The sequence below is a fragment of the Saimiri boliviensis genome, chromosome 1 (assembly GCF_048565385.1).
Source record: "Saimiri boliviensis isolate mSaiBol1 chromosome 1, mSaiBol1.pri, whole genome shotgun sequence".
Classification (NCBI taxonomy): domain Eukaryota; kingdom Metazoa; phylum Chordata; class Mammalia; order Primates; family Cebidae; genus Saimiri; species Saimiri boliviensis.
Window position 1 is genome coordinate 114,671,441 of NC_133449.1, and position 26,125 is coordinate 114,697,565.

General features: G+C 54.1%; 1 protein-coding gene across 1 annotated transcript; it reads right to left on the reverse strand.

Moving 5' to 3' along the window:
- Positions 1 to 338: 338 nt before the first annotated feature.
- Positions 339 to 23,491, reverse strand: ADGRG3 (adhesion G protein-coupled receptor G3). Its single transcript, XM_003943497.4, has 12 exons — positions 23,377 to 23,491; positions 18,435 to 18,585; positions 15,257 to 15,395; positions 13,342 to 13,488; positions 12,353 to 12,487; positions 11,818 to 11,857; positions 11,094 to 11,194; positions 10,842 to 10,954; positions 7,082 to 7,362; positions 6,809 to 6,902; positions 5,400 to 5,683; positions 339 to 2,801 (listed from the first exon to the last, which is right to left on the reverse strand). The coding sequence occupies exons 1-12, from the start codon at positions 23,435 to 23,437 to the stop codon at positions 2,692 to 2,694; spliced, it is 1,656 nt and encodes a 551-aa protein (XP_003943546.1). The 5' UTR covers positions 23,438 to 23,491; the 3' UTR covers positions 339 to 2,691.
- Positions 23,492 to 26,125: the final 2,634 nt, after the last annotated feature.

The following is a 26,125-nucleotide window of genomic DNA, read 5'->3' on the forward strand; positions in this document are numbered from 1 at the left end:
CCACATGATAATTCTCCTTTTTTCACCTTGTTCTTCCTCCTTTTCCTCCTCTCCTCTTCTCCTCTCCTCCTCTTCCCCTTCCTCCTACCTCCTCTTCCTCCTCTCCTCCTTCCTCCTTCTCCTCCTCTTTCTCCTTCTCCTTCTCCTGCTCCTCCTTCTCTTTCTCCTTCTCCTCCTCCTCCTCCTCCTCCTTCTCTTTCTCCTCCTCCTCCTTCTCCTCCTCTTCCTCCTCCTCCTCCTCCTCTTCCTCCTGCTCCTCCTTCTCCTTCCTTCTCCTCCTTTTTTTAGAAACATGGTCTCGATTTGTCATCCAGGAGTTCAGCTGCATCATCACAGCCCACTGCAGTCTTGAACTACTGGGCTCCAGTGGTCTTCCTGCTTCCTCCTCCAAATAGCTACCATGCCTAGATACATTTTTACAATTATTTTTTGGAGATGGGGGTCTCGCTGTGTTGCCCAAGTTGATCTTGAGCCCCTGGGCTCAAGCAATCCTGTTGTCTTAGCCTCCCAAAGTGCTGGGACTACAGGTGTGAGCCACCAAGTGCAGTCAGGGACCAGGTGATAATCCTTAAACTCAGGGACTGCTCTGGGAGGAGGAGTTGGCAACCCAGGGAGGCCTGGCCCCGGCTTCAGCCCAGCCCATGGAGTGACCTTAGTTGGGCAGGTGGCAGGGCCTGTCTGGGCCTCCATTTCCTCATGCCATTGCCCTTGGCTGGTCTTTCTTTAAATCAAGGGGGCTCAGGGAGCTGACTAACTCCTGCTGAGTTCAGTGCTGGGCACTTTATTTCTGTCACTTCATTTAATGCCGTCAGGATGAGGTGAGGACTTTATAATTCCCATTTTATAGAGGGGGAAACTAAGGCTCAGAGAGGTGATGTAACGTGCCCAGGATCACACAGCTTTTAAGTAGCCGAGCCAGGAGTTAAGCCCATACCCGTCAGATGGTGGAGCAGCATTTCTCAGGTTACTCACCCTGAGACTTTGAGATAATGGAGTCAAGGCCTTCCGTGTGGGAAACAGATGTCTGCGAAGATAAGCCTCAAAACACACCAAGTTTGTCTACCAGAACTGCTTCTGTGGCTCAACTGATGCAATGTCGACACCCCAGATTTCCCTTCCAGGAACACAGCGACTTGCATAAAGCGAGGGCCGCCTTCCTGTCTTTCAGCTGCTTGCGGGCTGGGAGGGAAGCGAAGTGCGTCCACGTGCAGTCAGCATTAGCACCGGCACCTGGACAGGGAGGTGGGCTGCAGCCTGCAGCTTCAGGGGCTGTTGGGGGAGGCCTGATAGTGGCAATAATTTCTCACCAGCAGACAGGGCTTGAGGGTTCGCAGAGCTCCCTGGAGGGGCTTGGGGGCCAGGTAGGGAGGATGGTTGGTAAGTTGTGGATAGAGTGAGGGATGGATTTGTGCGGTGAGGCTCCAGGGAGGGCGATGATGTCAGCACGCACTACTCCCCACGTGTAGGGGGTCGCTGGAGCTCGGGTGGGGCCGCCATCTCTGCACCTCTCTGCCTCCGTTCTCCCTCTTGGTGTTGGCCTGTCTCTTAAATCTCTCTCTGCATCTCTCCATCTCTCCATCTCTGTATCTCTACCCCATTTCTGCTATCTCTGCCTCTTTTAGCTTCCTACTGAGAAACCTGCATGTGATTGCAACATGGAGGCCCAGCTGCCAGCAGCGCCCTACCCAACTTAGGTCTGGGCTGAGACACCCCCTTAGCTCAGGGCTCTGCCAGGCTGGTGCCAAACTCATACATCCACTCATTCAGCCAACAAATATTTATTCAAGGCTTCCACAAGCCAAGTACTGTGCTTGGCCTGGGCTAGAACAGTGAGTGAGGCTGCCCGGGTCCTTACTCTCTGGGAGCTCAGGTTCTAGTGGCAATGCCCAGCCCCTCCTCAGGGAGCCCTCAACCCCACCCTCGCCCCTGGGCCCCATATGCTGAATGAATGGGAGCACTCTCAGGTGTGCTGAGCCCCAGATCGGTTGCCTTCCACCTCTATGATGACAGCAGGTCAGAGGCTGGGCCACCCACATGGCAGTCAGAGTGGGGAGTGGAGCGTTTGCCCGAGGTAGCTCGCCCACTCAGTGGTTGTCAGAAATGCAGTGTCCCTGGACACCTGCAGGGCTGCCAGCACCCTGAACATGCTGGGGTCTCTTCCAGGAGGGTGGGCTCCGATGGGCAGAGACCAGGGGCAGACTGGGTAGGAGGATCAACTCCTACCCATCAAAACTAACCCTCAATACCTGAGGGCACGCTGGCCTCCTGAATGCCCCTCAAAGTTACAGGCATCCAGAGGTGGAGTTGCGGGAGGCCAGTGACAAGGAGAAGGGGAGAGGCTGGGGGCTCCTTCCGGGGCTATACAAACCAGATTCTCTTCCCTTGCTGGGACCAGAAGGTAGGTGAGGGCTTTGCAGTGAGGGCAGGGCATGGAGGTGACTGTCACTCTTTGCTGGCAGGGTGTCTCAGGACTACAGGAACTCTAGACCCCTGGAAACATGCTTACATGGACTCTCATGTGGACCTGCAGTTGGATCTGGATGGGACCTCTGAGGCCACGTGGTCCAACCTGGTCCTCTCCCTCCCCAGCCACATTATACAGAGAAAGGAACTGGCCCAGAGGGAGGCGTGGAGCTGCCCGAGGTCACACAGCAAGTCAGAGCTGAGTCCAGATTGCAGGGCCATGCCTTCCTATTCTTGAGATGCAGAGTGGGCCTGATCTAGTCGTGCAGTAGAGGAGGAGACTGCGGTGCTCTGACTTGGGAGGTAGAGGATGGTGAACCAGCAGCAGATGAAGACACCTGTCAGGGAGGAGAGGACTTGGTGAGCCTGGGGAGGGGCGGGCAGGGAGTGGGACGACCTGTGCTGGTGGCTGCTGAGAGGGAGGAGACTCACCGTAACCACTCAAGAACTACGGGAAAAGTCAGGCAAAAATGCAACCATTACACAACCATTTCAAAAATGAAACAAAAAAGAACCAAATAGAAATCTTGGAAATGAAAAACAGAGACCTTCAAAGAACATATCGGCCGGGCGCGGTGGCTCAAGCTTGTAATCCCAGCACTTTGGGAGGCCAAGGCGGGTGGATCACGAGGTCGAGAGATCGAGACCATCCTGGTTAACATGGTGAAACCCCGTCTCTACTAAAAATACAAAAAATTAGCTGGGCATGGTGGCGCGTGCCTGTAATCCCAGCTACTCAGGAGGCTGAGGCAGGAGAATTGCCTGAACCCAGGAGGCGGAGGTTGCAGTGAGCCGAGATCGCGCCATTGCACTCCAGCCTGGGTAACAAGAGCAAAACTCCGTCTCAAAAAAAACAAAAAAAAAAACAAAGAACATATCTACCTATACCTATTATAGAAAAGAAAGAGCAAAATTGAGGAATTTTCAGACATGCAAAACAACCATCATCCCTTCTATAAAGGATTATTAAAGGAGGCGCTCCAGCAAGAGGAAAAGAGAAAGTGTGGGGCACAAATTATCGTCAGTATAGAACATGACTTAGAAAAACTCTGTGTTTTAAGGAAATCTATAACCAAAACTCCAAATACAAGAAAAATATTGAGAGGAGTTCAATGGGCAATTCAAGGTACCAAGGGCTCTGTTGTATTGGGGAGGAAGAGAGAAATACAGAACAACTCAGACCCAATGGAAACGAACTCAGTAGAGTGAAGCGTGCAGGCTTACATATTAAGGTAACCTCTGAAAGAATAGCGATGTCATCTATAGTTTCAAGGTGCCTTTCTTCCCAACCAACCCCTCGGATTCTCCAGGCATAGACTCATGATTCTCCAGCTGGAGACAGCTTCAGATGGCCATATGGTCATAATTTCTATGATTATTAATATAGTTTCCACATATTGAAGACTAGTGGTTCCCACATATGCATTGCCATTGTTCAGCATGCAATCTGGCAGGCCAAGTGTGATGGCTCACATCTGTAATCCCAGCACTTTTGGAGGTCGAGGCGAGTGGATCACCTGAGGTCAGGAGTTTGAGACCAGCCTGACCAGTATGGTGAAACCCCGTTTCTACTAAAAATACCAAAATTAGCTGGGCGTGGTGGCATATGCCTGTAGTCCCAGCTACTCGGGAGGCTGAGACAGGAGAGTTGCTTGAACCCAGGAGGTGAAGATTGCAGTGAGCCAAGATCGTGTCACTGCACTCTAGCCTGGGTGACTGAGCAAGACTCCACCTCAAATAAGTAAATAAATAAATCTGGTGAGATTAAGTACGAGATTTTCCCAATTTCGAGATGAATGAGGATCGGAGGAGCTGAGTGGCTTGCTGGTGATGGATGGGGCTAGGATTTGGAACCAGGGTTGCCTGGTCCCAGTCACTAAGCCACACAGTCTCATGGGGCACTGGGAGCCAGCCCTGGTCTTGGGGGCTTGTACCCGCTGCATGTAGGAGGCCTGGGTTTCTAGTGACTCCTCTGGACGGGGTGAGTCTCGTCATTCCCGACTCGGCTCTTTCTCTCGCCCTCGGGCTGTGATGGCTCTCTGAGCTGTAGATGTAAGAAGCAAAGAGAACGCATACAAACTACGACCCACGCACTGCCTTTACTCCTTTGCTGGGATCTCAGAGGAAGGGCCCTGTGGGGGCTGGTAACAAACATAGCAAGCCTTTCCTTCCTTCCATAGATCCCTGGAGATCCCTTCCATGTCATGCGGACATCAGATCCCATGACTCGGCCCTTCTGGTCACAGCTAATTGGACCAGAAATGGACTTGCCAGGTCATGTAGGGTTATGGCAGCCATGTTGGATGACCATTTGGGGTCACAGTAAAGGGTGAGTGGAGAGAGAATGGAGGAGTTTCCACGGACACTAGGTGAGAGAATCCACAGCTCCAGGAAGAAGATGGAGAACATATCTGCTTTGGTTTGGGTAGCTTTTTCTGATCCTGGTAGCAGCTCCCACGAAGGCAGCTGATATGTCTGGGGTGTTTGTTCCTTCCAAGTCTCATGTTGAAATGGGATTCCCGATATTGGAGGTGGGGCCTGGTGGGAGGTGACCGGATCATCGGGGCGGGTCCTCATGAATGGCTTAGCACCGTTCCCTCAGTGATGGGTGAACGCTTGCTGGGAGTTCATGCAAGATCTCGATGTTTAAAACAGCACGGTCCCTCCCCATTCCCTTGCTCCCACTCTCACCACGGCTCCCCTTTATCTTCTGCCATGATTGGAAGCTTCCTGAGGCCTCACCATAACACAAATGGACTAATACAGCAGCCACATTTTGCTGTCCTGGATCCTTGCTCTGAATATTTGAAATCAACATCCTTGCCTTGCACTAGCCTGAGCAGTCCTGTGTCTTGCAAACCACTCTCTCCCCCACCTCTCAGCACCTCCTGGGACAGGCAACACAGCCCCTCACCTCCCTGGTGCAGGAGCCTCACCTTGCAAGGAGTTGAAGAGTGCAAAGATGTAGACGGTGGAGAGGCCCAGGGGGGTGAGGACGGCCAACCCCCACGTCACACCCACCAGGCTCGAGAGGCCCAGCAAGGTGAGCAGCTTCTTCCAGTTCTGCCCCCGCTCCTTGACCGCTGTAGCACTCGACAGGGTGAAGATCTTCCAGGTCACCAGGATCAGGACCACCATGCCAAAGAGGAAGGTGATGAGGAAGTAGCCGTGGACGGTGATATAGAGAGCGTACGTGGCTGTCCCGTCACGGAACCAGCATCTGGAGGACAGGGGCAGCAGTGGTGGGGCTGGGAGAGGTGCCTCTGGCCAGCAAGCCTAGGAAGTCCCCTGGCTGAGCTTTTCCATCTGTGAAGGTGCCTCTCCCATTTCTACCCATCAATCCCCGTTCTCCCACTGGGGAGGGGCCATTATCAGGCTCCTGTCTGGTGTCTCTTTAATGCCAAAGTGACCTCAAAGGCATGTTTCATTGGCACCATATGATGTACAAAAACTGAATTAGTGGCTGCCTTTAAAATCAGAAGATTTGATATAAACACCCAGATTTTCTGCTTCTCCTAGAGAACCATACACCTGGCGGCTCTGTGGATGCCCTCCTGAAGGACAGTAACTGGCTGCCCATTAGATGGGTCTGTGACTGCCACTCCACTGCAGTCCCCACCTGGCCCAATGCCTGCACGTATGTGACCTCTCTGGCTCCTGGGGCCCCTGCTTTTGAGGTCCTGGGGACTGGGCCAAGGCCTCGCCAGCTCCTCCTGGCACAGAGCCATGGGCCCAGTGGTAGGTGCCCCATGGACCCCAAGGTGGGAGTCTAAAACTCAACTCAGCTTCACTGCCCCCTGCACTGCAGGGCAAAGCACCTTAGAGAGCATGTTGATCCATTCCCCCATGCTGCAGATTGGGAGAGACCGGGCCTGCCAAGGTCACATGCACAGCAGGCAGGGCGGAGCCCGGACTAGACCCAGGCGGCTGGGAATCACTGGGCAGGTGGTGGCCTGAACAAGGGCAGCTGGCTGGACAGCAGTGGGGGCTGCTCCCTCCCCTCTCCAGGCTGTGCACCCAGCATGTGGATGGGGTGACCTTCTTCACTTTGCCTTAAGCTGCCATATGGGCTGGTGTTGGCCCAGGCTCGAGGAAGGCACCCTACCTCCTGGTCCAGTTCTCCCTCTCCTTTCTCAGGCTTCCTCTCTCATTTCACTTCTCTCTCTCTCTCTCTCTCTCTCTCTCTCTCTCTCTCTCTCTCTCTCAGCTGGCTGGATCTGAGGATTCTTCTGGTCTTGACATATTTGGTCTCTTGCTAGAATTCCCTCCTCTTACCACCTCCCTCCAGCTCCAGTATGTGAGGCCGGGAACTGGCATCACCCCGGCTCCCACAGCTGCCACTCACAGCTCCAGAGAGGTGCGGTTCTCCCTGTCTCGGATGGTGTAGAGGCCGTAGCTGTTGGCACTCCCAGTGCCGATGACCATCAGGGCAGGCAGGCCTGGCACAAGGGGAAGTGGCATGGCATCACGGGGACTCGCTGGCATGTCCTCCTCCACATCCCCTCCAGATGCCCATTCTCCCTCCAGCTCTGGGAACCCCTCCTCTCTCTCCCCAAGGCTATTTCCCTCCGCACCCTTGGGGCCAGCCGTCTATTCTGTCTGTCCAGGCAGCACCTACCCCAGCCCACCAGGCTCAGCTTCAGGAAGTAGTGCCCGAAGTAGGTGTTGAAGACCCTGACGGCAAGCAGGTAGAGGTGGAAGGCTTCCAGGCCCATCCAGGTGAAGACACAGAGCAGGAAGTAGTGGTAGGTGGCCCCTCGGGCCCAGCAGGTGGCATCAGAGCCCTTTGAGCCGCTCCCCACAGTGATCAGGAAGGCCAGATTCAGCAGGAACAGACTGCCACTCAGGGCCACATGGATCTTAGGGGCATCTTCTGACTTGAACCTCTGCTGGGAAAGCCTGGAGCGAGAAATGAGAGGCCCCAAGGGGCCGTAGCTCCCATGGGAGCTCCCACGGGACACTCAGGCCTGTCCACCCCAACGGCCCATGGCTCTCCATCCCCAACGCCAGCTCCTGCCTACTCCGGCAGCTTCCAGCCCTGCCAGCAGCCAGAGTGGGAGCATCCTGAGGTTCAAGCCCAGGAGCCTCCCATGGCCCATGGGGCTCTGTGGGTTCCGGATCCTGTCGACCTCATCCTTGATCAATGTCAGGCAGGAGGATAGGGAAAACGAGGCAGAAGAATAGCGAGGGGAATTACAAGTTGGACAAAGGGCAGAGTAATTAAAAGCAGAGAACCGAAGCAAGGTGAAGGGGGTGGGTGAGCAAGAAGCAAGATGAAAAGCAGAGGTTCAGCAAGCAAAACAAAAGTGATATAAAAAGGGGAATCCCACAGCCGGCAAGACCCGGACCAAACCAGTAAGGGGCAGCTCTTCAGAGACGGGCATTTGCTTTAGAGAAAAAGTATCCTTCACATCACCCCATATGATAATCAGCTACTTAAGGTTCATGCATATGGGCTGCATATCATGCACGTACTTAAAATTATGGGATGGAGGTGATGCATAAATGCACAAGGGCCCGAAGTAACTGAGCAACACATCTATCAATCAAAAGCCAGACACTGGCTAGAGATTAGGCAGCCTTGGAAAGAGAAGAAAAAAACACCTGGAACCACCCAAATGACACCAAGCTGAGGCGGATCCCATCTTACAGAGGTCAGCCCGCTCTCCTGCTCTGAGAGTGGAATACTGCGTGGAATACACTCACGTCGCTTCGCTTGGCTATCTGTGTGTGTCTCATCCAATTCTTTGTTCGGGGCGCCGAGAGCCTGGAATTGCGCGGCACCACCCGCTAACAGATGCATTAGCCCAACTGTCTAACTTGCAATTCCCTGAATGCATGCTGATTTTTCAGGCCGCCCAGCCTCTGCCAGGGCTCTTCTCGCTGCTCCCAATGTCCTTTCTCCCACCTTCTTTGCCTGACTCCTTTTCTTCTGCCTTTCAAACGCCCCTTGGCTGTTTCCTTCCGGGGAGGCTGTCTCTGCGTGCCCGCTAGCCTGAGCTGATTTGGAGGTTTCCTGCAGCATAGCGTAACTCCCCATCCTCTCCCTCCTCAGGTCTCTCCCATGGGTGAATTCCAGGCCTAACAGTGGAGGGGACCTGGATTCACTGGTGACGTGGATGGACGGGCAGGTGGATGCATGAAGCTGAAAATGCAGTAGAAGAGCGAGGCTCAGAGAGGGACATAGTCTTGCGCGGCGCAGAGCAGGGCAAGGCAGGGCAGGGGCTCCAACCCCGGCTCCAGACTCCCTACCTGTTGACCCACCAGGCTCACCTCCCTCTCTCTGGAGCCCCTTGCTCTGAATTCTTAGCACACCGGATCCAAAAGGGTTCTCAGCCGAGGGAGGGGGCCCTGGGGCTTCCTGGAGGAACATCTGGGATCATGTCCACCTCACCTGAGATACCAGGCCCCACCCTGGGGAGCTAGTGGCAATTTCTCCTGGTGCTCCAAGCCCCACTCACAGGGTCCAGCAATGCAGCCAGCTGGCAAGGCACGCTCAGCTTGTTGGGGATGGAGACCGTGTCCTAGGCCAGGGCTTGGAGGGTGGGGGTAGGGGGCACTGCTTACACTCATGGGTTGGTCTGTGATGGCGTGGGTAGGCCTAGAGGGGGCTGCAGCCCAGGGCCAAATGGTGACACAGAGACACGTGGAGAAGGCAGTGGGACAGCCCTGGACTCAGGGGCAGGAAACCCAAGGGCAGCTTTAGGCCACCCCCAGGTACCCCCAGGAGACTGGGGAACAGGACAGGCTGGGGCACTGGCTCCCCTAGGCACCTTTAAGCTCAAAAATCCTGTGGGTCCTTCAGCCATGGCCTGGGCCCAGGCAAATGAGGCTGCAGCGCTCCCTGCTGTTTCTGCCTAACCTGCACTCAGTCCCCCTTCTGGACACAGCCCCATGTCTCACTGAGGAACACCGGCCAGTCCCCACTCACGACAATGACATAAGTCAGGGGCCAGGGGTTCTTTGTTAGCTCCAACCCAAGAGCAGGCACATGGCCTGGCCAGCCAATTCATGTATTCTAGCCCTTGACCACTGCGACCCAGGCAGTCATGGGCGCATGGTCCAAGTTAGACCAGTAAGACTCAGCTCTGGTGTACACGGGATAACACTGCACAGGCTGATACACGCAGACACGCACACACATGATCACACAGGGCCAGTTTCATGAGCGTGTGACCTCTGCAGGGTCCCATCCTCAGAAGGACTTAATGTTCTACTGTCGCCATCTTGACATTCTTAAAATTTTTTGAATAAGGGGCCATATATTTTTTTCTTTTTCTTCCTTTCTTTTTTTTTTTTTTTGAGATAGAGTTTTGCTCTTATTGCCCAGCCAGGAGTGCAATGGCATGATCTCCGTTCACTACAACCCCCGCCTCCTGGGTTCAAGCGATTCTCCTGCCTCAGCTTCCCAAGTAGCTGAGATTATGGGCACGCGCCACCACCCCTGGCTAATTGTTTTGTATTTTTAGTAGAGACGGGGTTTCACCGTGTTGGTCAGGCTGGTCTCAACTCCTGACCTCAGATGATCCGCCCACCTCGGCCTCCCAAAGTGCTGGGATTATAGGCATGAGCCATCGTGCCCAGCCTTTTATATTTTCATTTTGGACTGGGCCCTGCAAATGGTCTGTCCTGCACACACACACACATAGACACACATATTAATATATGTAAAAAATGGTGAAAGCTGAGCAAAGGCTATATTCTAGTACTGTACCACCAGCTGCTGGTTTTCATATTGAACTACAGCTGTCTAGGATATATCCATAGGGGGAAGCTGGAAGAAGGACCCACAGGACTCTTTGCACTATTTTTTACAGCTTTCTGTTTATAATTATCTCAAAATAAAATGTTAAAAAAAAAAAAAAAACCCTTCTCAATTCTGGGATTTAGCTTAGAATACTTGGAAAGAGGAGACCTCTTTTATTTTTGCCTAAGCAAAGGAGCTGTGATGCAACCCTGAGGCAGCCCCCGAAGGTAAAGAAACTGCCTGATGTGACTGTCAAGGAGTGAGCATAGCTGTGGGAGGCAGAGGGAGACCAAGTCCTGTGGACCTCTTTTGAGCCCCTGGATCGAACCCTGCCTGAAGTCCATACACCTTGGGTTTTTCAATTACATGAACCCTATTCACTATTTGCTATTCTCAGTTACATGAACCACACATTCCCTGCTATGTTTAAGCCAATTCGAGTTAAGTTTCTGCCACTTGCTCCTGAAATAGCCCTGACACATTTCAACCTCCAACCCCATTTTGGGATAAGGACACTAGGTGTGGAGAGGACATTAGTCAGAGGCCACACAACCTGAGTGCTTCCCACCCTGCCCTGCTGCCTCTCTTGAGGGTGGGAGGGAGACATGGTGGGGAGGTGGGGGTCACTCACCTCAGGATGGCATAAAGAACAATGGTGACGGCCAGGAAGGTCATGGAGACCCCACAGCCTGCCTGGGAGATGCGTGTGAGGATCTGCACCGTGGACTGGTCCAAGATGGGTCTCTGTGGGTGATCCCAGAACCGACACCATGTCAGTTGGAAGCCAGGCCCAGGTACCCCAAAACCACCAGGCAGCCCCCTCCCCTAGACAGGAGCCATAAGCCCCCGGGACAGCTGGGATCAGAGTAGAAGGGGCTGTTACCAGGAGCAGGGTGAAAAAGGTCAGGTGGTCACAACGGCACACGGTCCCCTCGGGTCCGACCTCCGTGGAGCAGCCGTCAGAAGCCCAGTCTCCAGTGGGCCCTGGAGAGGGCGCCAGGGGAACAGAAGGAAAGGGAATAATATAGAGAGTGCAGGGCAAGGGAGGGGAGGGGAGGGGAACAAAGGGGAAGGGAGTATAGGGAAAGGGAGGGGAGGGAGGGGAGGGGGGAGGGGAGTGAGGGGAGGGGGGAGGGGAGTGAGGGGAGGGGGGAGGGGAGTGAGGGGAGGGGGGAGGGGAGGGGAACAGAGGGGAAGGGAATATATGGAGGAGAGGGAAGGAGAGTGGGGAGGGGAGGGGAGGGGAGTGGGGGGAGGGGAGGGGAGGAGAGTAGGGGGAGGGGGGAGGGGAGGGGAGGGGAACAGAGAAAAAGAGAATATAGGGAGGGGAGGGGAGGCCTGGGGAACAGAGGGGAAGGCAATATGGGCATATGGGGAAAGGAAGGGGGAAGGGGAAGAGAGGAGGGGTGGGGAAGGGCGGGGATAGAGGAAGTGGAGAGGAGGGGAGGGGAGTGGAGAGGAGGGGAGGGGAGTGGAGAGGAGGGGAGGGGAGTGGAGAGGAGGGGAGGGGAGTGGAGAGGAGGGGAGGGGAGTGGAGAGGAGGGGACGGGAGGGCCTTAGCCAGAGGAGCTGGCTGTGCCCTGCAATGCAGCCCATACCCTCCCTACCTTTAGTCGCATCCCAGAATACACAGGTGAAGGTCATGTTCTGAAACCAAAGAATGGGAGTCAGGAGACAGGAAAGGGGAAGGTTGGGGGTGGGCAAGGGAAGCGGGAGGACGCTGTGCTCCCTTGGGTCCTAGCGGAGTGTGCGTGAGGTAGAAAGCAAGCGTCCCACCCATGGGCTGCACAGAAAAATTAAGTGCATCATTTGATGAGCCCTTGGCCGACTGCGGTGTGGGGCGGTGGGCGGGGCGGGGCGCTGCATGTCTGTGTGCGCGTGCGCGTGTCGGGGAGCCTGCATGTGAGCGTGTGGAATGCCGTGTGGATGCAGGTGGGCTTGCCAGGTCCTCACGTGCACCTCTAGGGTGTGTGGCCTTGGACCTAGGTATGTGTATGGCCCTAATGACTCCTCCTGGGTGGCTGTGGAAGGGTAGGGACAGATGTGCAGTGCCCCATGCAGGGCCCACAGGTCTGGGTGTGCCCACCCACCTGTCTGCCCCACAGTGACTGCCAGGCCTTGGGGGAGGGGTGGGGGACTCACGGGGGATGGACGCTGGTGGGAGAAGATGATCTCCAGAGGCTCAGCCAGCCTGGTGACACGCATTCGTCCCACACTCAAGCCCACCAGGCGATTGTTCAACACACTGCTGCCATCCCCCAGGCTGAGCTGGGGACCCTGTGAGGGGGGAGATCAGTGGGTCAGGCTGTAGAAGCGGCCATCCCGACCCACCCGGGCTGGGGTTCCTAGCAGCCTCCAGGAACCCATGGCTCTTGCTTGGAGGGCGGAGTTCGAGACCAGGAGACCAGGGGGCTAAGGAGTCACAGGCAGCCTCCTCCCTGATGCTCCCAGTGGCCTCCTGCCTGGGCTGGGCCGGGCCAACTGGCTGCAAAGCTGTGCACGTGACCGCTCTCCACTGCTGGCCTCCAGAGCTTCTCTGCCCTCTTAACTAGAGGGGGCATGGGACCAAGATCAGCCAAGAAATGGAGGTCAGTGGGGAGGACAGAGTGACCCTGAGGGTCTTAGCATGAGTGTGCGTCAGTAGAAAGGGGGCTGGTGGGGGAAGCACAGCCCTCAGGGGTACACACGTCTGCGCACGAGTGCACGCACACCTCTGGGGTGTGCATACCTGGTACACATATGTGCAAGGGCATGGCTGCACTCGCTCATGTGGATATGATCACACCTGAGCACAGGGGATGCTGTGTGCACAGGAATAGAAAGGACATGCATGTTTGCGCACACACGAGGACACACAAGGGCACATGAGCACCCTCAGGACACAGGTACAGGTCAAAGGGCACTGATGTATGGGGTCAGACATCTGAGAGCGTGTGACCAGTGTGAGTCTGAAGGCCACAGACTCTAGTGACAGGGGTCTGGGATGACCACGGGCTGCATTAGAAACACTAATGTGTTTCACCGCCTGCTCCGTCCCCATCGGATCCCTCAGCAGACGCCAGTGACTGCAAGCTGTGGCATGGGGCCCTGAGGACCTAGCACTTTACCTCGGAACTTCCCCGAGTCCTCACCTTGAAGAGATTCCCCGGACCGATGTCCAGAACAGTGATGGCGAAGCGGACCACAGACCTGTTGCCCGGCAGGGATCCGAAAAGGCTCTTGGGAAGTCGCACTCTGTCAGGGGGCTTGTCCTCATCCTTTGTCACCCGCCTTGGAATCTACAACCACAGACTCAGCAGCTCCATCTGTACCCAGCCTCCAACACGGGTCCTGCCACTTCCCCAGCTGGGAGGGGAAACTGAGGCATACTGGGTCGGGGCAGCACCTGAGGACTGTCAGGTCTGAGAGGCAGGACACCTGGGGCACAGTGCAAGCTCTGCTCCTCACAGGCAGTGTGTCCCTAGACAAGTTACAGCCCTTATGGAGCCTCGGTTTTCCCAATACAGAGGACAGAGCTAACCTTGTGCCTGTTTGGCCACCTGACGCCTGGGCAAGCTGAACATACACGTGTGAGGATAGCCAGGGCCCTACCAGTCCCACTGTTTACACAAGGCTTGATGGTGACAGTGTCTGGCTTCTGACTCAGGAAGAAATGGAAAGAATAAAACCTTCAGGCAGGAAGTTGAGGGAGGGAGAGAACGAGGGCAGAGAGGGACTTGCATATTTACTCTGAATGTGAAATCCTCCCCACCCAACAACCACAACACAGTTTTAAAAAAACAAAGGATGGTCAAAATATTGAAATACATATCAGTGGTCATTGCAAAGCATTTTTTTTTTTTTTTTTTTTGAGACCAAGTCTCACTGTGGTTGCCCAGACCGGAGCGCAATGGCGCAATCTCGGCTCACTGCAACCTTCAACTCCCAGGTTGAAGTGATTCTCCTGCCTCAGCCTCCCAAGTAGCTGGGATTACAGACATGTGCCACCATGCTTGGCTAATTTTGTATTTTTAGTAGAGACGAGGTTTTACCATGTTGGTCAGGCTGGCTTCAAACTCCTGACCTCAGATGGTTCGCCCGCCCCAGCCTCACAAAGTGCTGGGATTGCAGGCGTGAGCCACCGTGCCCAGCCACAAAGCATGTTTCCTTCATTCTCTGAGCTCCCGGTCCCCACCCGGGGCCTGCCTCAGAAGCACCACATGTGCGTTGGCCCAGGGGGCTATCGTTGGAGCCAAAGTCCTCAAATTTGTCCTTCCCGGTCCAGACTCATGGAAAGGACAGGTGGGTGATTTCTGGGGCCAGTGCATAACCCAGGCAGGGGGCTCCGCTGCTTGAGTGACATAACAAAGGGTTGAGGGAAAAAAAATCTGTCTTCTATTTCCCTTTCTCCGGACAAACCCAAAAGTCCCTCATTCCTAACCAAGCCACCTGGCTGCCTCAACCTCTATCTACCACCATGTCCATTTCTTCCGGAAGGCTGGAGACTTTCTGAGCCCTCGCTGTCCCAAGCATTCCCTGTGTACTATCTCATTGGCTCCTCTCATTCATCTTTTGTTTGTTGTGTGTTTTGTTTTTGTAGAGATGGGATCTCACTGTGGTGCCCAGGCTGGTCTAGAACTCCCGGCCTCAAGCCAGCCTCCCAAAGTGCTGGTATTGCAGGTGTGCACCACTGCACCTGGCCATGTTCATCTTAAAAGTGGGCAGGACCTTCATCTTTTTACAGATAGGAAAACCGAGGCTCAGAAAAGTCATTTGCCCATGATCACAAGGGCAGAGCTGGGATTTGAATCTGGCCCAGCATAAATCCAGAGTCTGCCCCTTGAACCCTTTCCCTCATTTCAACTATGTTACCTCCGCAGAAGAGCTCATGGGAATTTCACGGAGGAGCCTTAGAGCTCATTTTACAGGTGCGGCTCTGCCAGTCGGGGTGTGGGGGGACAAGCCCTGATGGGCACCAATCACAGGACATAACTCTCTTAGAGTTTTGAAATATTGTCCAAGAAAGATAGGGTCTGAACCAGCCAAGAGGCCTGGGGAGCTCTTCACCTGAGAGGGCTCAAGAGAGAAGTACAGATCTTCCGCAGTGCTGGTGCTGAGGTTCTGGACCAAAGCCTTCAGGAAAGACATGTTCACCTTCTCCGTCAAGCCTTCCTCCACCAGGTGGGCCTCGTAGTTTAGCCAGTATCTGCAAGGGGCCAGGGACAGCGGGAGGGTAGAATCCTGCGGGCTGAGTTACTCACTCCCTGGGCTCTTGGGGTGAGAGGGCCGACCCAAACTTTCAAAGTAAAGACCCTGGGATCACGGCAGGAGGAAGAAAGGTGGCTTGGGAGCCACTCAGACTGCTCCTGCAGGATTTCAGCTAGGAGTCCGCTCTGAGTATTTTATGCATTTGTCTTTTTGTGTGTGCGCATGTGGTAAAATACATATAACATAAACTTTACCATCTTAACCATTTTAAACTGTCCAATCCAATGGCATTAAGTAATTCACAATGTTGTGCAGCCATCATGTTGTCTAGTTCCAGAACATCTTATCACCCCAAAGGAAACCCATACCCATGAAGCACGCCCCTCTCCCTTCCCCTGGCTTCTGCAATCACTAATCTACTTTCTGTCTTTATGAGTTTGCCTATTTCGGATAACTCACACCAATGGAATTATACAACATGCAGCCTTTTGTTTCTGACTTTCACTCAGTGTAATGTTTTCTGGGTTCATCCAAGTTGTAGCATGTACCAGCATTCCATTTTCTTTTATTTTTGAGATGGAGTCTTACTGTGTCGCCCAGGCTGGAGTGCAGTGATGCAGCCTCAGCTCACTGCAGCCTCTGTCTCCTGGGTTCAAGCAATTCTGCTGCCTCAGCCTACTGAGTAGCTGGGATTACAGGTGTGTACCACCATGCCCAACCCATTTTTTGTCTTTTTAGAAACACTGAGTTTCAGTATGTTGGCCAGACTGGTCTTGAACCCATGACCTCAAGCGATCCGCCTGCCTCAGCTTCCCAAAGTGCTGGGATTACAGGTGTGAGCCACTGCACCTGGCCCTATTTCTTTTTTAAAATCCCTTTTAGTAGAGTCAGGTCTCACTCTGTTGCCCAGGCTGGCTTTGAACTCCTGGCCTCAAGTGATCTTCCTGCCCCAGCCTCCCAAAGTGCTAGGATGACAGGAGTGAGCCACGGTGCCTGGCCCCTGTACTTTTTTTCTTTTTATGGATGAATACTATTTCATTGTATGGAGAGATTGTATTTTGATTATGCCTTCACCCATTGAGGAACATTTGGAGATTTTCCTTTTTTTTTTTTTTTTTTTTTTTTGGCTATTGTGAAAAGTGCTGCTACAAATGTTTGTTCATGTACAAGCTGCTGCTTTATTTTTATTTTTATTTTTATTTTGAGACTGAGTCTTGCTCTGTCCCCCAGACTGGAGTGCAGTGGAGTGATCTCGGGTCACTGCAACTTTCACCCCCTGAGTTCAAGCAATTCTCCCACCTCAGCCTCCCGAGTAACTGGGATTACAGGTGCCTGCCACCTCGCCAAGCTAATTTTGTTTTCTGTGTTTTCAGTAGAGACAGGGTTTCACCATGCTAGCCAGGCTGGTCTCAAACTCTGGACCTCAAATGATCTGCCCACCTCTGCCTCCCAAAGTGCTGGGATTACAGGTGTGAGCCGCCGTGCCCAGCCCATGTGCAAGCTTTTATTTGGAGACTTGTTTGAAATTCTTTTGGGTATGTACCTGAGCAGCACAAAGAGGAGCCTCTGAGCAGCTCTGGGGTGTTAAGAAGCTGCTAGATCAGCTGCAGGTGGGGAGGGAAGTGTTTTCAGGCCACTGAAGTAACATGATCCAATGAGATTGCTGCCCTAACACCAAGCCTGAGAGCAAGCTTTCATTCATTCCTTTAACACTCAGTAGTAATACAAGCCAGGTGCTTTTCTAGGTATCCTGGAAGAGTTACGGGCAACTCTGATTAGAAGTGGAAGAAGGAAAAAGAGGCAGGGATATTTTTGGAGATGGCTCCTGAAGACATTGTATTCTAAACCCCTCCATCAGCCTCACCCCCGCGTCTAACCAGTCTCTTGTCTTACTGAGGCTCCATCCTATCATCTTTCCCTCCATCTCCCCTTTCCAAGCACACCATGCCAGTTGCTGCTGGTGGTGCTGACTCGGCCCTCACTCCCACCCAGGCCCCTGTAGTGCATCCTACGGGGTCATGTCTTCCTGCATCACCACCCCTATCAGCGTTCCTGAGGCCTGAGCAATCTTTCCAAAATGCAGAGTTGACTAGACTCTACCTGTGCTTAAAATATGTCATTGCTGGCCAGGTGCGGTGGCCCACGCCTGTAATCCCAGCACTTTGGGAGGCTGAGGCTGGTGGATCATGAGGTCAGGAGATCGAGGCCAATAAGGTCAAACCCAGTCTCTACCAAAAATTCAAAAATTAGCTGGGTGTAGTGGAACACGCCTGCAATCCCAGCTACTCGAGAGGCTGAGGGAAGAGAATCACTTGAACCCAGGAGGTGGAGATTTCAGTGAGCCATGTTCATGCCACTGCACTCCAGCCTAGCAACAGAGTGAGACTCCATTTAAAAAATAAAATAAAATAAAATAAAAAGTCATTGCCTTGCCGCACCCACCCCCCGCCATTGGTATAGCTTATACAATCCTTCACACCTTAGTCTCTGCTTATATTTCCAGTCCTATCTCCCACCCATAACTTCTCCCCATTGCCTCTTCCATCCCCAAGCAGTTTACATTGTTACAGTACAAAGCATTGAAAGTTATCCCCGAATACTCTCAGTTCTGCTGCCTGTATCCCCACCATTGCTTAGATCCAACTGGAAAACTCCTATGCACGCTTCAAAGCCCTTTCTGGGTTTCCTTCTCTGTGAAGCCTTGGCCAACTTTCCTCCTCCGGGCTAAACTGGCACCTTGTCTGCCCTTCTGTCTACACTCTGGAGTCATCATTATTTGGGTCTGGGTCTGTCCTTCCACAACTCCCAAGGGCTAGGATAGGAGTGGATTCATCTCTGAATCCTCTAGATCAGTAGGGATCCTAATTGCCAGAATGGAGGTGTTGGGTCTGGGGACTGTGATGTCAAACAAGGTGGAAGGGTGAGATGGGAGCGGCATTTTCCGGGGCCATGGGGGCAGATGGCCCCATCCCTTCCTGAAAGCTCCCCCCCTCCTGGCAGCTTCAGATTCCCCCTCCAGCTCAGGGGACCCCCTTACTTCTGCAAATTTCCCACGTCGCAGGGCTCGCTCTCGGACCGCCTGCACTTGGTGAAGCACCCCGCCTTGTCTTTCAAGTCGAATGCGTCGTACTCGTCCGTGTCGTACACCAGGCAGCTGCGTCTTGGCTCTTCGGTGTGCTTTTCCTGACCTAAGGAAGGGATGCAGAGAGTGTGGATGGGCTGGACGAAGATGGGCAGCAAGGAGGAGGACGGGGAAAGGAGCTCCAGAGTCTGGTGGTTGGCCTGGAACCCAGCTCCATGCTTCACGTTAACAGTGCACTTGAGTGGGACACAAACCCTCTCTCAGGCTGTATCCAACATGAAAGGAAATGTCTCATCTCCCAGAGCTGGCAGGAGGCTTTGGGGAAAGCATGTACAAAAGGCTTGGCACGTGGCTCTGTAAATAAAAGGTTTCATATGTTTGTGCTGTTACTCCTTTACCCCTTCCTCCAGGGAGTCTTCCTGGCTTCTCACAGTTATTCCACATCAGACCTTCTAAAGCCCTTACAGCTGTGGACTCTTGTGGAACTCTTGGATGCCTTCTGTCTCGGTTTGCCACATTCTCCCACGTTTACACTACAACCCTCATGGCTACCTCCCGGGACAGGCAGAAAACGCAGCAAACCAAGGCCTCTCGAGCAAAATGACTTGAGAAAGGTTACTAGCTAGTTGGAGGTTGCTCCAGGACTGAAGACCAGCTTTTGCGACTTCAGTTCCCTTTCACCTAATACAGGGCATGAAGTGAAAGTTTTGAGTCATCTACTAGCTATAAGTCCCAAAGCAAGTTACTTAAACTCTCTAAGGCTCAATCTTTTGCCGGCAAAATGGAGCTAATAATGCATTCCTTCCGGGTTTTGGGAAGAATTAGAGATAAAGGACATAGCTCATTGTAGGTGTTCAAAGAGTTACCACCTTTAACGGTTTATTGCACAACCTTCTGGAAATTTTGCAGAAAGTATGCATATGCAAGTATTTATAAGCACATCATTTTTTAAAAAATATAAAACAATTTTCATTGAGAAGAGTGGGTTCTCACTATGTTGCCCAGGCTGGTCTCAAACTCTGGCCTCAAGCGATCCTCCCACCTCGGCTGCCTAAAGTGCTGGGATTACAGGTGTGAGCCACCATGCCTGGCCAATACATCATTTTTAAATGTACACAAACAAAATCACTTAGCTATATATCTTTTTTCTTTTCTTTTGAGACAGAGTCTTGTGCTGTCACCCAGGCTGGAGTGCAGTGGCATGATCTCAGCTCATTGCAACCTACAGCTCCCAGGCTCCATTGATCCTCCAACCTCAGCCTCCCAAGTAGTTGGGACTACAGACACATGCCACAATGCCCAGCTAATTTTTCATTTTCTTATATTTTTTTATTTTTTGTAGAGACAGGTTTCACTGTGTTTCCCAGTCTGATCTCAAATCCCTGGGCTCAAGGGATCCACCAGGCCTGGCCTCCCAAAGTGTTGGAATTTATAGGCATGAGCCACCACGCTTGGACAAGCAATGTATCTTGAAGAACTTTCCACCTCATTCTTTGTATAGCTGCAAACTATTCCATTCCATGGCCATTGCAACCCTTTTTTAACCAGTCTCCTGTTGGTGGACAATGATTTTCACAATCTGCCCTAAGAATTCCTGAGTGTGCATCTTTTCAGCTTGTGTTGAGAACTCATAGAAAACATTCCTATCATACGACTATCTGGATCTAACTATGTGCTTTAAAACTCTGCCGGGAAGGCCAGGCATGGTGGCTCACACCTGTAATCCCAGCACTTTGGGAGGCTGAGGTGGGTGGATCACCTGAGGTCAGGAGTTTGAGACCAGTGTGACCAACATGGGGAAACCCTGCCTTTACTAAACATACAAAAATTAGCCAGACCTGGTGGCAGGCACCTATAATCTCAGTCACTTAGGAGGCTGAGGCAGGAGAATCACTTCAACCCGGGAGGCGGAGGTTGCAGTGAGCTAAGATCGCACCACCGTACTCCAGCTTGGACCACCGAGCGAGACTCCATCTCAAAAGAAAAAGAAAAAGAAAAAGAAAACATTCCTATCATAGGACTTTCTGTATGTGCTTTCAAAAACTGCCGGGTGTTACTGAATTTCCCTCCAAAAACTGGTGCACCTATTTAAACTCTCATCGAAAGTGGGTAAGAGAGACTATTTATCCACATGCCTATTATTCTACAGTTTACTAAACTTCTGTATTTTTGCTAGTCTGAGAGATGACATTGAATCTTACTTTCATTTAAGGAGTTTGAGCACCTGCCTGTATCTTTGCTGCCGATTATATGTCTTCTACTCTGAATGGCTTTGTCATGTCCTTCTCCCATTGATGGTGGGACGTGGTCTCAGCTCTGCCTCCTCATTTTTTGGATTGCCCCCACCGAAACTGTTAGGGGAGGTCCCTATGTGATGGGTGGTGCTGGGGGTGAGGTGGGCAGGGGCTCATTTGCTTTCCATTTTTTATTTCCCTCTCTGCTGTTTGGTTTTTTAAAAATCACGTCCACTATTGCTGTCACTTAAAACTGTTCATTTTAAAACATTAAGACAAAAAAAAATACATGATAAAACTAATGGCTGAATAAAGAGTAATGGCAGGGTAAAAAAAAAAACATTTGGGAGTGGATTTTGTAATAACGGATACTACATGCGACAGTTCATTTTAGACAGCTTACAAAGGAACTTTAAATGTCTGTTAGCTTGTGAAGGTAGTTATGAGGTATTGTTTAATGGGAGATGCAAATGATAGAGGAGCATGCGTGTAATATGATCCACGTTTGCTTTTATATAAAGGGGAGAAGAGGGAGAGGAGGCGGACCGCAGAAGCAGGGAGAGGGAGGAAGAGAGGAGAGAAGAGGAGGGCATGGGAGGGGAAGGAAGAGGAGGACAGGAGAGGAGGGGAGAGAACGTGGTCCGCTTGAGGGCAAGTGCCACTCTCTGCCATCCCGGCCCTGCTGTCGTGAATGGGCACAGGTGCAGGCAGCCTGCTGGTGGGTGACATCAGAGCCTCCCTCCCTGCCTGCCAAGGATTTCAGTGCAGGCGTGTAAGCGAAGCTCTTGGCAAACACCCTGAACAGAGACGATCGTTCAGTATCTTTTCTGTGTTTATTCTTTGAAGCACTTCACGCAGACAAGGAGACCCTGAGCTAGGCCTGTGGGTGGGATAGCGCCCCCTCCTCTCCAGACCCTCTGTGCTCTAGAGCCTGGCCTCCATGGACTGCTTTATTTGGGGTTCAGCAAATGGGGAGTGGACTGGAGGTCAGAGGGCAGGAGGAGGGCAGGGTGGGCAGCCGCCCCCACCCCGCACAGCTCCCTCAGCCCCTGCTGGCTCACCGCGAGCAGACCACCACCATTTCCCTCCCGTAGCCAGAGTCTGGCTCCAGAAGCTCAGGTGGCCAGACCTCACAGTGCCAAAGGCTACCACAGGTGCCAGCCTGTCCAGCAACCACCCTGCTTGCTCCCCGTGCCTTGCCCACACCTTTGTCACGTGTCCCTTTATGGCAGCCCCTCCACTTCATCTGTCCCCTGCTCAACCCTAACAGCTGGGTCCCACGTGCTGGTGCCCACCACACTGCGTCACTCCTGCAGACTGTGAGCCTTTTGAGGGCGGGGGCCGAGTGGTACCAGCAGGAGCAGAGAGCATCATTGATGCTTCCTGAATGAATGAATGAACGAATGGGCAGACAGATGAACAGAGACTAACACAGAACTGTCCACACAGGAGGGTGTCTTACTTCTGAGTGTAGACCTGTCAAAGCTCCTCACCCGATCAAAGGGCTGCTGCCCTGCCCCAACCAGAGCATGCACGTCACCATGCAGAAAACGGTGTCACCTAGAGGAGCCTCGAAGGCCCAACCAGCAATGACAGCTGGGACCTGAGGACGCCCATGAGCCCTGGTCACAGCTGCCATCGGTGGCTCCAGTCATCCATCCATCAAGGGCCACCTGGTGGCCTGCTCTGTACCAGGACCTCCCACGGCCACTAGGAGAACCGTGCTGCCATCTCCACCCTGTTTTTTTAGCCAGGGACTGATTCACTCCACTGAATCTCCCGATGTTTGAAGAGAAGAGGGTTCTTCAAAGCCCAAAGAGGTTGATCTATGAGGCCAAAGCCATGTGACCACACACTGGACACCCAGGGAGATGGACATGCAGGCCCCTCACCAAGTCAGGAGCAAAACGAGAGCGGCCCGCAAGACCCTGAGACAGGAGCACCAGGGAGGGAGCACTCAGGAGGGAGCATCTCCCTCTGTCCCAGAGGGTTGCTAAGATGCCACAGAGGCCAAGAAGAGTAAATGGAGCCAGTTAGGTGGGCAAGGGGTAAGGGGGCAGCTTTCCTGGGAGAGAGGCCAGCAAAGGCAAGGCCCGGGTGCTTCCACAGCCTCTGGAGATGCGCCGTGTGTTCCCGTGTGAGACGGGAGGGTGATGGGGAGGAGTGTGGATCCTGGCTCAGGCCATTGAGGACTAAGGGGCCATGGCTGAGACTGGGAGAGGGGCCCAGGTGGGGTGGCATGTGCGAGAGGAGAGGGCCGGACGAATGAGGTGATAGGCCTTCCTGGCCTCAGCTTCCCGAGTGTCCGAATCCCGTCCCCAGGATCCCACAAGCCAGCTGGAGAATCGCCTTCCCAGAGCCGACCCTGTCCCACAGCCAGGCCTATCAGGGAGCCGCAGCCCAGGCTGGGGAGTCACGAGCACCCTCTGACCTCCCCTATCTCCAGGGCACTGCGGGGCAACTACGGGAACCCGAGAGCAAGGTTTAGTGGGAGGACAGGTGACCCAAAGGGACAGGGCTAGAGGCGGTGCTGAGGCGGCCACAGGGGACTCTCAGCGGACACATCCCAGACATCCCAACTCCTCACCCTCTCCTGTCCCTGCGTCTGTCCCTGGCTCCCTCCCTCCGCAAGGCAGGGTGGGGCTGAGAAGCGAGCCACTTACCTAAGGCCAGGGGCAGGAGAAGCGGGAGGAGCAGGGCCCCCAGGCCCCTGGGCATCGCCATCCTTGGCTAACCTTGCCCACGCCACCAGAGTCCTGCAGCTGTCTGGCCCTCTGGCCCCAGGCTCCGCCGAGCTGGCCTGCCCCCACCCTTCGGCCCCACCGCTCTGGCTTCCTGTGTCCTCTTTCTCACCCTTCCTGCTCAATGGCGCCATCGGTTGCGTTGTGAAAGGTGAGTGTGGGGAACTGGGCAGTGTTCCCAGCCTCACCGTGCCCGGGGTGGGATGGGCACCTGCAGAGGGAGCTGCTGCGCCCACCCAGGGTCCCACTGGGGTGGGATCTACAAGGGGGAGGGGTGCGGGCATTGAGTGGCCACAGAGGCCTCGCCTTAGAGCAGACCCCTGGGAATTGTGATGCGCACAGGCGTGGAGCCAGGTGCACGTACTCACACCCCTCCTCTCACAAGCTGGGGGCCTCTCTGAGCCTCGGTTTCCTCCTCTGTAAAGTGAAGATGGCAATGGGGCTGCCTCCTAAGGCTGTGTCAGGGTTTGATGAGACCTGCAATAACCTGGGCACAAGCCCGGCTCTGGACATGAGGGCGAAGACCCGGATGGTGCCTAAGGCTTGAACCAGGCTGGAGGGCATGGGAGAGCCGGAGCTGGCCCTGTGGCCCAAGCCTCCCCCACCAGCTTGGATAACAGGATGGACTCAGAGACAAGGTAGCAGGAAGACAGGAGTGCGGCCCCAGGGGTTGGTCAGGTCTGGCCTGACATCCGTCCTGACCACTTCCTGGCTGGGTGGCCTTGCACAGGCTGTCTGTCACCGGAGCCGCTCGAGGCATGTGATGCACTCACGGATGACGCATGCCGAGCCGCTCGGCCGGTGGATGTGGCCATTGTATCATTTCTGATCAGCAGTGCTGTGAAATCGTTGTCTTCCCACCCCAGCCGGTCACTGATCGGACAGGAAGCGGGGGCGGCAAACACGCCTGGCCTTCAGCCTGAAGGGATTGGGGTACCAGCCACTCGAGCTTCAACTCTGGAGGCCCCAGGGAGGCACAGTGGATGAGCCCAGGGCCACCTGGAGATCAGAAGGTGAAAGACACCCCGCCAAGGTGTGTGGTCACTGGCACCTGCCTCTGGCCCACAGCACTGGCACTGCCCTGCTCAGCCTTGGGGTTGAACTGGGGAGGTGCTTGGCCCCTACTGGCCTCCATTTCCCCTTCCTCCCACTCAGTGTCACCTGCTGAGCCCTCTGGGTCTGGGAAGGGGTAGGGAGGGGATGTCTGGGTCAGTCACAGGGTGGGAGCGAGTGGGAAGCCAGCATGGAGCAGCAGGTCAGAGCCCAGGGCTTCCTGAGCCCCAGAAACTTCCTCTGCAGGGAGGGCCGTGAAGGCAGATGAACGGCGGGCCTGCCACTGCGCCACACCCGCCCAGCCTTCTCCTACACGACCTGCTGGCTCCCTCCCAGCTGCAGGTGAGGGTGGGGTGAGGCGGTGGACTTGGATGAGCTAGGCCTGTCGCTGGAGCCCCATCCTGGCCCTGGGCCCCCAGAGAGGCTCACAGGTACCAGGGTGTGAAGAAGGGCCTGGCGTTGAGTGGGCTGGGACTCCGAGCACCCCACCCACCTGGGAATGTGGGACTAGGGCACCTGGGGGGAAGACAGGGGAAGGCCAGGCGGGGCTGGAAGGAGAGCAACCTTCCCCCACAATCCCTTCCCAAAAAGGCCCCATGGGGACCAGGGACTGGCCTGGAGCCACTCACAGAACCCTGAGACCCCCGAGTCCCAGGGCCAACAAAACAGTAGTAACCCTCCCTGCCACCTCCTGCCCCAGCTTCTCCCAGTGGCTCCAGTGGGCAGGGCCTCAAGTCCTCCAGCCAGACCCAGCCAACGTTCAGCCTTCGGTCACTCCAATTCGATTCTCAAACTAGAGGGATGTTTCCAGATGCAGGCCTGGCCACATACTGGCAGAAAGGGTGATCCCACTGACCAAAGCCCCACAGCCCAGGAAAGGGCATGATAAGAATCATCAGGGTCAAAGGAGCAGCACAGAGCTGTGAGTGCCCCATCCAGGGCCCTCCCAAGAAGGTGAGACCCAACCCAAGACCCCTCCCCATTACTTGAGCCAGCCGCGGACACAGAAACTAGATGTTTGAGAAGCGGAGAATGGCTGGGTGGGGGTGGTGTTCTCTTCCTGGGGAGGGGGGCTGGGTCCTTTCCCTCCCTTCTGGAGGATGTGGGGAGTTGCCTCAACCCCCACCCCAGGACCTAGCCCAGCCATGGGGCTCTGAGAGACCCCCTCACGGAGACCTAGAGGCTTATAAGGAGGGAAGCTGGCTCTGATCCCCCCGGGCTGCCCAATCCTGACACAGGGGTGGGGAGGCTTGGGAAGGTTTGGCCTTTGTCCTCTGGAGCTGGGGGCATAAGAGGAGCCCCCCACCTGCAGATCTTGTACAACTTTTTACAGGTTTTTAAAATGTGATATTCTTCTCTGAACACCCGCTGTACTTCAGTCTCTTCACGTTTTAAGGACTTCCTGTGTTCCGACACTGTTATATTTCAGAAAGAGAAACATGCACAACTGTAATTATAAGGTTTTGGCCACGGTGGCTCACGCCTGTAATCCCAGCACTTTGGGAGGCCAAGGAGGGTGGATCATAAGGTCAAGAGATCGAGACCAGCCTGGCCAACATGGTGAAACCCCATCTCTACTAAAAATACAAAAAATTAGCCAGGTATGGTAGCAGGCACC

Bases quoted from the DNA above. Each gene is read 5' to 3' on its own strand.
- ADGRG3 (XM_003943497.4), bottom strand. From the start codon at position 23,437: ATGGCGATGCCCAGGGGCCTGGGGGCCCTGCTCCTCCCGCTTCTCCTG. The intron at 13,489-15,256 runs GTGAAGAGCTCC...CTGTGGTTGTAG, and splicing joins TCTCTCTTGAGCCCTCTCAG to ATTCCAAGGCGGGTGACAAA. The intron at 7,363-10,841 runs GTGAGTGACCCC...TTCTCGCTCCAG, and splicing joins GTTCTTTATGCCATCCTGAG to GCTTTCCCAGCAGAGGTTCA.